The sequence below is a fragment of the Neomonachus schauinslandi genome, chromosome 2, assembly GCF_002201575.2.
Source record: "Neomonachus schauinslandi chromosome 2, ASM220157v2, whole genome shotgun sequence".
Lineage (NCBI taxonomy): Eukaryota > Metazoa > Chordata > Mammalia > Carnivora > Phocidae > Neomonachus > Neomonachus schauinslandi.
In genome coordinates, this window is record NC_058404.1 from 137295249 (window position 1) to 137307556 (window position 12308).

General features: G+C 40.9%; 1 protein-coding gene across 4 annotated transcripts in view; it reads right to left on the reverse strand.

Moving 5' to 3' along the window:
* The window catches only part of ENOPH1 (enolase-phosphatase 1), a 39813-nt gene that overhangs the window by 6040 nt on the left and 21465 nt on the right, over window positions 1-12308 (reverse strand). For 2 of the 4 annotated variants that reach the window (XM_021702255.2, XM_021702257.2), the window contains exons 2-4: window positions 5100-5302; window positions 2605-2737; window positions 603-726 (exon numbers count right to left, since the gene is read on the reverse strand). In XM_021702255.2, the coding sequence (XP_021557930.1) occupies window positions 603-726; window positions 2605-2737; window positions 5100-5302 (460 nt within the window). Of the gene's footprint in view, window positions 1-602; window positions 727-2604; window positions 2738-5099; window positions 5303-5622; window positions 5668-6904; window positions 7007-12308 lie in introns of those variants that run through there. The other 2 variants (XM_021702253.1, XM_021702256.2) reach the window with 2 other exon arrangements.

The window sequence follows — 12308 nt, forward strand, 5'->3', positions numbered from 1 at the left end:
AATCATGACCAACAAGGTCAGAGGTTCAGAGCATGAGGGGGCCTGAGATCACCTGAGGGAAGGTAGAGAGGAGGCTCCTACTCACTGTGGGGCAGTGCTCATCAACTGGAACAACAAAGAGGCAAAAGTGAGTTCTCCTTCCCTATAGCTTTTTGTTTCTTTTTTTGTTTTTAGCTCATGTCACTGCTGTTAAATTCACATGATCAGGTCCATTATGTGTATAACATACACTTTATGTCCCTAACTAACCATGTACCTACCCTCATACCCTTGCCTGCATGCTCCTTCCCACAATGACACCCCTTAAACTGTCCTTTGTTATTTACCATTTCGTGTGTGTGTGTGCGTACAGAAGGATGGGTGGGGAACCATAGATAAAAGTTACAGTGAGAAGATCTAGTCTTTCCAGTGCCACTTGCCCACACACAACCCCCAAGGATGGGGAAATGGAGAGAAACATGGATCAGTTGGTTCATGGCTTCTTTTTATAAACCTGTTTCATTTATAAACCACACAAATTTTCTTTACAGAGGCCATGTGTTTACAAGGCCAGGCTCAGCACCTGCCCTGGAGTTTACAATGTAAGGAGTCACATTACTCACCTAGTGTAACGTCTGTTAGAAACAAGATGTTGTTGGTTGAGCACCCAATGCTGCTTGCAATCTTTCGGTAACTCTCACTCTCCACTTTGTGTCCAATCTTGGTATCAAAGTGCCCATCAACAAGCTGCACACAGGGAAAGAAAAGACTAACGTTATAAATACACTTGCAACCCGACCCTTTGTCTCTCCTCCATTTGCTCTGAAATACGTTAACAATCATAGTGATTTCGTCCCCTCAATAAATAATCCCTGAAAGTCTACTTAATAGAGAACTTTATGCAGGCTACAGAAAATAAAGTAGATTTTATAGAAATAAACATTTAGAAGAAAACTACCAATTCAATGTATATAAAATCATGTTACAATTTACTTGGTTTTCTTTGATTAGCATTAATTTTATATCCAAAATTTTTAAAAATATACATGCCCATGTTCCTTTGAAGAACTATCTGATAGATACTTGGGAAAGTACTTGAATGAAATAATATCAAAACTGTTAAAAAAAAATATACATGCCCAACTTTCTATCCTTAAAGCCCTACTTGCACTCAAATTACTTATTGGACTGGGTTTCACTCCTGATGACAGGTCCTAAACATTGTCCTTTTGATCCCAGAATGAACAGATTTCTCTAACCTGCCTCATTATTAAGCTGCTACTTAACTTTCTCTGCTGCTGACCTTTGAGCTTTTGGTCTATTGTGTTAGGCAAGAGTTAGAGGTATATAAGCAAGTACATTTTTATCCTTGAATTCAGTAAGTAACTATTGTGTATTATCTACTATCACCTTACTGTCTGTTCCATCAGAGAGAATAAAAGAGTAGCTTACATCTGTATTCAGAGGAGATACACGTATTAAAGGGTTTTATTCCTGATTTAATATTTGATTTAAACTAAGATAAAACACAGGGAAGTACTAAAATGAGAATACAACATCTCCAAAGCCAAAGTGTTCTCTGTGCACAGTAGAGGCTCAATAAATATTTATTTAAAAGATAGTTGGCTGAGTGACCTACTGCATATCACTAAGTTCAGCCTGTATTCGGTAAGTTGGCATTTCTTTTTAAAGTCCTAAATGCGGGGCACCTGGGTGGCTCAGTCGTTAAGCGCCTGCCTTCGGCTCAGGTCACGGTCCCAGGGTCCTGGGATTGAGACCCGCATTGGGCTCCCTGCTCGACGGGAAGCCTGCTTCTCCCTCTCCCACTCCCCCTGCTTGTGTCGTCTCTCTGTCAAATAAATAAATAAAATCTTAAAAAAATAAATAAAGTCCTAAATGCCTTCCCTTTTCCCAGTGCCCACCCTGTCCCCAGAGGGTGCAGGGATGGTGGGACAGAGGAGCCAGAAGGAATTTTCTCTTCTACAAGAAAGGTAACAGGTGGCCTTAACATATCACCATTTAATAACACACCCAGTTCTCTTACAGAAGAATGAGGTTTCTGCTAAAATAAAATCTGCTCTCTCTCCAAAGTGCCGGAAACAAATGAATCTACCTTGCACTCTGTTTTGCTAAAGAAGTGTACGTGTGCATGTGTTTGGATGGGGCACGGGCCACTATTGTACTGCTGCTCACCAGCTACTTGAAACAACCAAAAGAAGCGGGCCATTAGTTTCGTCTGATTGGACATGAGCATGACAGCATGAGCATGTATATATATGTGTATATATATACATACATATATTCCTGACCCCCCCATCCCGGACCTGCCAATGCAGCTGTGCTAGGAAGCACGGCCCAGGGAACTACACTTTGAACAAACTCCCCTGGTGATCGTTACTCACAACAGCTTAAGAACCTCCGATGCCAAGACTGGTACGACAGAAACATTTCACCCTTCCCTCGAATGCATTCCCTAGTTTATCCACTTCTCTTTACCACCTGCTTAGCATATGTACATGTGGTGCTCTGAATGTTGACTTAGCTTATAACTGTAGGATATTCCTTTAAGATTCATTCTTTCATGCTTTCACAGCATCAGAAAAACAGAGTAATCGGGTAACCTACCTCAAGAATATCTCCCTCTGTAGAATGCCCAAATAATAGCTTCTGGGCCTCTACACTCCCTGAAGAATAGATATACACCTTCATTCCAGCCTCTCTCCATTTCCGGACTGCTGGAACTACATCTTCGAAGAACCTAGAGGAAAGACCATCAAGTTCAAGTGCAGGAACATGGTATCTAGCCTGATGAAAACCAGTCAAAATAGCTGTAACAAGTTTCTTTTATTTGAGCCCAAAGGGTCACCATGAGAAACACCTCTAAGAGACTGCAAACTCCTGCTGACCTAACAAGCTTGTCACTGGGACTCCAGAACCACAGCAGATTAGAAGCAGCAATGTAGGTGGAGAGAGCAGTTTTGAACAGGCAGCCACACTACCAACGGTAAAAAGTGATTACAAATAAGGGATGAAATAAAGTGCTTTTTTAAATTCCCAAGGAACTCAAAAAAAGTAACAATTATGTAATCTTCGATGTAATTATGACAAGAAGAGGTTACATGATGTCCAGTGTGCCTTCAGAAAGCATGGAAATGCCTTTAAAAAGATTTGCTCCCAAACAATTACAAGAAAAACATTTGAGGGTTCAAAGCTACTCATACGTGACTAGCTAGAAAATGGAACTCCATTTCTTAAGAACTAAGAAAACCTGAAGTTTTAAAATATAGAAAAAAATTACCTAATAAAACAGTTAAGAGACTCATACCATCTCACATCAGCTAATCAGCAAACAGTGTCTAGCTTTTCTGATTCCTGACATGAAGTCCTGCTTCCCAGTTCTACACCACCTTCCATATTCGGTGGTGGAATTATCGCAGAAATAGGTGAAAAGAGAAGCACAAGGAATTTGGAATGTGGAACCAGTCATCTTTAAAAGATTAACTGGAAAATGTCAGGGAAGTCTCCTACTGGATAAAACAGCTTAATGGATTACGCTAATTGAAGGAAAGAGATCAACTAATTTGAAACCAGCACACATAATTGTGGGTTACTTTGCGCGTTATTTGCAATCATAGAAACAGGATTTTTCCACATTGAATCTGCAGATTGTTACCGTTCCAATTCAGGGCTTAGAAGTCTAAGGTAACTTATTTCAAGTCCCTGGTTTTATAATTACGGAAACCAGTCCAAGACAAGGAAGGACTAAACTATAACTAGTTGGAGCGTCCTCTCTCGGCTCCACTCTTTAGTGTTTTATATAGTGAACTAGTGGATATTCCCAGATGATTGGCCTATCCTGATATTCTAATGCATCCTTTAAAAAGTGGAAGCCCCCTGGGGTGCCTGGGTGGCTCAGTCAGTTAAGCATCTGACTTTGGCTTAGGTGATGATCTTAGGGTCCTGGGATTGAGCCCAGCAGTCAGGCTCCTTGCTCAGCGGGGAGTCGGCTTCTCCTCCCCCTTTGCCCTGCACGCGCTCTCTCTCTCTCTCTCTAAGAAATAAATAAAATCTTAAAAAAAAATATGAAAAAGTGGAAGCCCCTTGTAAAGTACATAAATAAAGGAATGGCATTTCATTCGACAGAAGAACAAAAGAAATACAGCAACTAGAAGTAGTCTTGGATCTTAGGGTGTACGTCAGGCAATGACTCAAAATCCTTAGTGGCAGGGTCTTATTAAGAATTTCTTAGCAGGGCGCCTGGCTGGCTCAGTCAGTAGAGCATGCGATGCTTGATCTCAGGGTTGTAAATTTGAGCCCCACACTGGGTGTAGATTACTTAAAAATAGAATCTTTAAAAAAAAAAAAAATTCCTCAGCAATGCAAGACTCACGAGTCTTCCTTCGGCAGGAAGGCTCTCAGGAACACCACAGCCCAGACTCAGATGGTCTGTGGAAGTTGTTGTATCAGCACAGGACAGAGCGGTACTGCTGACACTCTGAGTAACCCCAAAATATGTAACTAATCTCAAAGCATTCTTCCTTCTCTAGCAGAGCAGGAAGCAGGTAACCTAACAGCTCTGAGAAGCAGCCCAACAGGACTGTCTGCTAAAGATCAAATATGACTGAGCTCAAAGAAGTCACCATTTTCTGGGAAGCTGTTTTAAACTGGGATAAAAGTCCTCAACCATCCCACAAAGCCAGGCATGCTGCTCTGGGGAACTTAGCTGGGTGGAATGCTTTATCCCGGCTTTGAAAAAACAAAACAAACACTTGTTAAGATAAAAAGAATGTGGGGCACCTGAGTGGCTCAGTTGGTTAAGTGTCTGCCTTCGGCTCAGGTCATGATTCTGGAGTCCTGGGATCGAGCCTCACATCGGGCTCCCTGCTCAGCGGGGAGCCTGCTTCTCCCTCTCCCCCTGCCTACCCCTCGTTCTCTCTCACGCTCTCTCTCAAATAGATAAATAAATTCTTTAAAAATATAAAATAAAATAAAAAGAATGTTGATTTTATCTGTTTGACTAATCACACAACTAACACTAATCACACAGAGAGAGGACCAGTGGAAAATGTACTGGGTTTCGGGGCTGGTGAAATGTTTGAGCTCCTTGAGCAGCTACATACTCGGCTTTCATGCGCCCAGCTGCGAATGCCGCCCTCCACATGTGGCCCTGCAGCTGTTTCAGCGCCGTGGTCTTCCGGTCCAGAGACATCTGCCAGCACACGTTATCCACCACGGCCTGGATCATCTGCTGCAGGTCATCTCCTCCATTCCCAGATGAGGCAGGGATGGGAACAGCCCCATCCAGGTGGGCATCCTCTTCAGCCTTTAAGTCATAAACAACATGAAGTTTGTTTCTTATTTTAATTTTAAAAAAGATCACTTAAAATGAGACACGAAAACCCAGCGGACCAACTTTCTCCAACTATCATTGGCACCCAGCACTGTTACAAATTCAAGTATCTTACACTCTGGGGCTGATATGAATGATTCCTAAAGGAAAGTGGATTATAATTAATAAATTCGCATCACCTTTCCTATATTGCTAAAGCTGAAATTTAAATGGAGAGACACAGTGTACATGAGGAGAGAGACAGCATATAATGATAAAATGATATAGTGGGACCAGTGTGTCGATTCACTTACAGGGATCAACAAACCAGGACTTCAGTTAAATCTGATCATTTTCTCGGCACTATAATGAACCGAGGAAGAAACAAAGAAAATGTCAACAAAATCTGTTTATGCCTGGAATTCAACAAAAACAAGCTAGCAAAGCAATGCCTGGGGTTGGTTCTTTTTCAGTATCTTGCAGTTTTCCTCATCTTGCCCCCAAAACCTAACAGCTACTTAAAACAATGACTCTGTGATGGAGCATATGTCCAATTTCTAAAGACCAATGATATACATACTATAGAGGGGGAATATATAATTTCAACAAGAGTTGAGACAACAGAAAGCTAAGGGAGGGGAGTGTTTCAGACTAACCCGGAGTTATCTAGAACATTTAACAAACCCAAATACCCCATGGCCCAAAGGCTTTATTTCCGATCCCAACTCCCAACCATTAAAACATTTCTAGAGCGTTCCACATCGTCCGATGTAGAAAACAAACTAGAAAATAACTGTCAGAGTTCGCCCTGCACAGTGTGAAAGATCTTTGCCACTGAAGCAATGTGAAGAAGAAAACGAATAGGAGTTCTACAGCACAGAATGCGGAAGGAAAAACGGACTGTAAACCGGGCAGAGAACAGAGTAGAATAGCACAGGAGACAAAGATGGGCCTAGTTGTGAGCGGGGTGCGAGGTCTACGGGGCTGTGTGGAGGTAAGGCCCCAGGAGTGCTGTGCAGGGGGCAGAAGAGACTAGAGAATCACTGGGAGACATTAATGAAAAATGTGGTAAGATGGCACCAAAATCTCTTGCACACTACCCAGAAAAAGCTTAGTTTTAAAAATACATGACGGGGCACCTGTGTGGCTCAGTCGTTAAGCGTCTGCCTTCGGCTCAGGTCATGACCCCAGTGTGCTGGGATCGAGCGGGCATCGGGCTCCCTGCTCAGTGGGGAGTCTGCTTCTCCCTCCTCCACTCCCCGTGTGTGTTCCCTCTCTCGCTGTCTCAATGTCAAATAAATAAGTAAAATCTTAAAAAAATAATATAATAAACTTAAAAAAATAATAAAAAAAAATACATGACATTTTTATGCGATCGAAACAACTCCAGTGAGAGGCCACTATAGAGATAATAAACTGCCATGATCTGGCCATTTAATTATGTTCTGTGAATTCCTAAGCAAGTCACTGCAAAGTCCAAGCACCGTGAATCCAGAGCGCTTATTTTGCAGTACGTTCAGAGCACATCTGTCTCTGGGCATCCTCAATTCTCAGACACTTGGGAATGTGGAAGCAATGGAAGAGCAATGTCCCAACCTGTTTCCTCAAAAGACTGACATCCTGCTGGCACTCCTCTTCTTCCCAATGTGTCTGAAGATACTCTTTAACATTTTCTCTGATGTAAGGAAATAAAATGTCCTGGATAAACAAGTTAAAAAACAAACAAACAAACAAGAATTAGCTTGTCATTTGCATGAGATCAAGTTCTTCAACAATCTCACCTCTGCTAACTGTAGCAAGTAAGCCACTGAAACCTACATGGAAAATATGAAAATTTCTGTTGTGGCTATAGAAACAAAGACCAAGAAACAAATGAACTAGGTCAAGAGTCAGCCAACTATGGCCCACGGGCCAAAGCCAGACTGACATCTCCTGTTTTTGTAAATGAAGATTTTTTGTTTTTGTTTTTTAAGTAAGCTCTACACCCAATGTGGGGCTTGAACTCACAACCCAGAGATCAAGAGTCACACGCTCTACCAACTGAGCCAGCCAGGTACTCCCTGTAAATGAAGTTTTACTGGAAATGGCCACACTCATTTGATTATAGCGTCAGAGGCTACTTCTGGGCCACAGTGGTAGAGTATTTGTAACCAAGATCATATGGTCCGCAAAGTCTAAACATTTACTGTTCAGCTCTTTACAGAGAGTCCGCTGACTCCTAAACTAGATTGCTAGACCACAGGTCCGTGAGGGCAGGGATCAAGTTTATCTTGCTCACGGCTGTATCCCTGATACACACACAGTACTTGGGACTTGCACACAACTCAAATATCTGCTGAAAGAGTGGTGTCCATGCATGACAAATGCTTAAAAATTTTTTTTGATCACCGTGATTCTTTCTTGGTAATCAGACTCCCTACAGAACACCCTATATGAGAGTGATGGGCAAGACAATTCAAAAATAAATACCCTGTCAATAATCCATACATTGGCAAGGTGATTTCTCTTAGGTCAAAATTTGTATTTACTTACAATTGAGCATATGTATCTTTTCAAATCAAATGAGGCACATTCAATAATTTTTTTAGCGTCTACAAGTGGGGCATGCAAAAGGGAATTGAAAAGACAAAATATATCAGAGTCCCTTTTCTCAATAAGCTTAAGAATTTAGTGGGAAGACAGGAGGATGGCAGGCAAACCAAGACTTGCAACACGGTGCAATGGGTGAGACAAGCAGAGTAGGAGCAGAATGCTGTACAAATCCAGAGAATGACGACTCTGCAACAGTCTCAGCAATTACCTGTCTAAAAAAGCCAGAAAATGAATATATGCTAGGAGTGTAGGCCCCAAGTATACAACTCAGAGGAGGTCTTCCATTTTAAGGAAAATTCTATAATCAAGTTGAACTCAAGAAGTCTGTTTATTTATAAACTCATTCACTCATTTAATTATTCAAATATTTACTGAACGCCCTTTATAATTTCCAGTTAGAAGATAAATAAGTCATGGGGATATAAAGTATAGCATAGGGCATACAGTCAAGAACACTGTAATAACTTCGTATAGTTATGGATGATAATTAAGTTTATTGTGGTGATCATTTCCTAATGTATATAAATGTCCAATAACTATGCTGGCACACATGAAACTAATATAATACTGTGTGTCAACTATATTTCAACAAAAAAAGATAAATAAATAAATAGTAGGGCTGAAGCATTTACCTCTCTTCATAACACGTTATTCAAGTTTCACCTGCCCTAGTAAAAATAAAGAAGTCATTCAATTTTGCTTGTTCTCATGTGGCATTCCAGTAAGTAATGGATCATTCAGCAGACTCAAAAGCATACAGTGTAATCAAGCAAACTGTTCAGCGTACTTGACAGAACAGCCTTGTTCGAGCTCAATAAAAACTCATTCCTGATCTCAAAGAAGGAAAATGAAGAGCTGAGATTGACAGCTTGCTGTTTGTGCAAGATTCCTTTTACCATACTGCTATACTTCTGCTTTTCTTTAAAGACTGGGTTTTCCCATTGTGCCCTTCTTTATCCTTCCTTTCATCTACTTCTCTCTCCCCCTCTCATGCACTGTGGTAGACTGCAAGCTGGCCTCCCCACTCAAGAATGCTCTTGGAGAAGATAGAGTAAACCTGAAGGTTTTGTGCACACACATCCAATCCTCTCCTAGACATGTACCATAGATAAACTCTAATAGATGTGCACAAAGAGGAAAGTAAAAAAATGTTTATTGCAATACTGCAATACTACTGAAATACTACATTTTACAACAAAATCAATGGAAGCAACCTAAATCTTCATCAGCTAGAAAATAAGCTCGGGTATATTCATTCATACTCTAAAACAATATATAGCAGTTAGGGGCGCTTGGGTGGCTCAGTCTTTAAGCATCTGCCTTCGGCTCAGGTCATGGTCCCAGGGTCCTGGGATGAAGCCCCGCATCGCATCGGGCTCCCTCCCTGGCTCAGCAGGAAGCCTTCTTCTCCCTCTCCCACCCCCCCTGCTTGTGTTCCTGTTCTCGCTATCTCTGCCAAATAAATAAAATCTTTAAAAAAATATATATACATATATATAGCAGTTAAAAATCAGTGCACTTAAATTATAAACATGAATATAAACTCTAACATATAAATAGAACTCTAACACAAAATGAGAGGTACTCAAGAGTCTTAGTTCTATCTGTAATGTTTTATTTATTTAAGATCTGAAACAAAATAGTATAAAATCTAATAAGCTTTGTGGGAGGTGCATGGTAATTATATTAATCCTTATTCTTCCTTATTTAAAATGTTTCACAATTGGGGTGCCTGGGTGGCTCAGTCGTTGGGCGTCTGCCTTCGGCTCGGGTCATGATCCCAGGGTCCTGGGATCGAGCCCCGCGTCAGGCTCCCTGCTCGGCGGGAGGCCTGCTTCTCCCTCTCCCACGCCCCCTGCTTGTGTTCCCTCTCTCGCTGTGTCTCTCTCTGTCAAATAAATAAAATCTTAAAAAAAAAAAAAAAAACAATTAAAAAACAAGTTTAACAAAATTAAAAAACAAGTCAACTTTGATCCCTCATCCTCTACCTGCTTCTTTCTCACTTGGTCATCCTCCTCTAATGTCCTGTCTCCATTATTCCCCAATTCTCAAACTGGAAACATTCCTGGGGGAAAACTGTTGGTTAGATTCAGGGCCTCCCAATAACTGAATAGCTGAAGTACTCAAAAGGTATAAAAACGGATGCAATGCTATACTACTTCGTGCTTCACAAAGCCCAATTTCCTAATCCAGCTTTACTGGTCCCAAGAACAATTTATGAAGGGCCTGTGATTCCCGGGAGCCCAAGTGCTTAACTTCTGTGGGAGAAGAAATGACTCTGGGCAGCATGCTAGGCCGGGGTCTTACCTCTCTGCCTTTTATTGCCATGTTCAACTTATCCTCTCTGAGCCTCAGTTTTCTCATCTGCTAAATGGGAATGATAATACCGAGCAAGGTCACTGTAGTAATTAGAGATACATAGATAAATAGATAGATAGGTAGATAGATAGATAGGACCTAGACCTTATCACTTACATTCTCCATCACAGAAAACATTTAAACTGGGCAAGGATCACCTTTGACCCAAATTTAGTGACAAATAATAGCAGAGAAGTTCCCAGAGGATAAATCAAAGCACAATGAACTCATATTCAACTTTTACTGAGGACACACTGAGTGCCAGATTCTTCTGATAACAGTTATGAACCACAGCCTCTCTCCTCAGAGGACTCACAGAAATAAAGGGTGCAAGGTTTCAAACAATTTTGAACTTTTAGGAAAAGCTTTAAAAGTTAGAGATTACTTCAGAATTCCTGATCATCTAATTTGCCCCTTTCCTCTAGATATAAAACTCCCCTGTGCACTGAGTAAACACACAAGCTAGGCCACGAAGGCAGAACTTAGTATATAACACATGGAATATCAAGACTACCTGGGGTAGACATATTAGCAGACTTCTATTTTAGTGCAGTGTTACTGCATCATATAAAGGTACATGGGGCAAATAACTAAATTATGAAGATTTTATCCTATTCTTTCAACATACTTTTTGAGCAACCTATTTTATAAAATAAATGAAATGCCTTCAAGTTGCTTATTTTTTAAAAAGCCAGTAATTATATGAATTACATGTGTTACGATATCATATAAGAATGCTCTAAAAAAAAGAGTTGGTAAAGCTAGTGCTTATTGCCCAACACTGCCCACTGAACATTTTCAGGCTTTAAAAGTAATTCCAGAACTAAGTGTGATGACAAATGTTTTAACTTCAGTCATAATCCATTTATGGGTAATTTCAGAATACTACAGTATGAAAAAAATGCTGCAATAAACCCAGGGTTCTATAAACATGTGAAATATGTTTAGTCCACCAGGCACCTAAGGGGCTGTTGTGGTTTAGTAGTACACATAACAAAAGGCCAGAGAACTAAATAAGAGTATTTGTCTCTCAGGGGACTATGATTAAGTTCCACTATAACTGCTGGAGGGGATACTATGCAAGCAGCAATTTATATTATTCCATGCAGCTCAACGGTAGCTTTCTGAAAGAGCTCCATTAAGGCTCCTTCAGGGCCACAACATTTCTGAACATCTAATTAAACAAGTTGCCTCATTAATGTTTAGAAGTCCAAATATGGATTTGCTTTATGGTCAAGTGGTTGTTTCAATAAAAAGGTCACATAATCAATAAGAATTAAATAGTCGCTATAATGTTTACTCAAGTCTCCTTTGAGGAAAATGGATAATAAAAAGGTAATGGGTAATACTTAAGAGTATAGCTATTTAAAGGAACTATTTTAAAAGCCTTCCAATGAACCACACAGTGCAACAAATGATTTAAATTATTTGAGAACTTAAAACTTTTTCAGCCAGGGGTGCCTGGCTGGCTCAGTCGGTAGAGCACGCGACTCTTAATCTCAGGGTTGTGAGTTCAAACCCCACACTGGGCATGGAGCCTACTTAAAATAAAAATAAGGAGCGCCTGGGTGGCTCAGTCGGTTAAGCATCTGCCTTCGGCTCAGGTCATGATCCCGGGGTCCTGGGATTGAGCCCCACGTCAGGCTCCCTGCTCAGCAGGGAGTCTGCTTCTCTGTCTCTGCTATTCCCCCTGCTTATGCTCTCACTCTCACTCTCTGGCAAATAAATAAAATCTTTAAAAATAAAATATTTTTTTTAAATAAAAATAAATCTTTTTCAGCCAGAAAATTAAATAACACAAAGGCAATACTGGTGGACTACTATTTTTCTATTCATCTCAGAAGATAAAAAGCAAAGGAAAATTAAGTGGGTTGATGGGTCTTAGAAACAAATCACATTCTCGGGGTGCCTGGGTGGCTCAGTCAGTTAAGCAGCTGCCTTCGGCTCAGGTCATGATCCTAGGGTCCTGGGATCAAGCCCCACATCGGGCTCCCTGCTCAGCGGGGAACCTGCTTCTCCCTCTCCCTCTGCCTGCCACTCTGCCTACTTG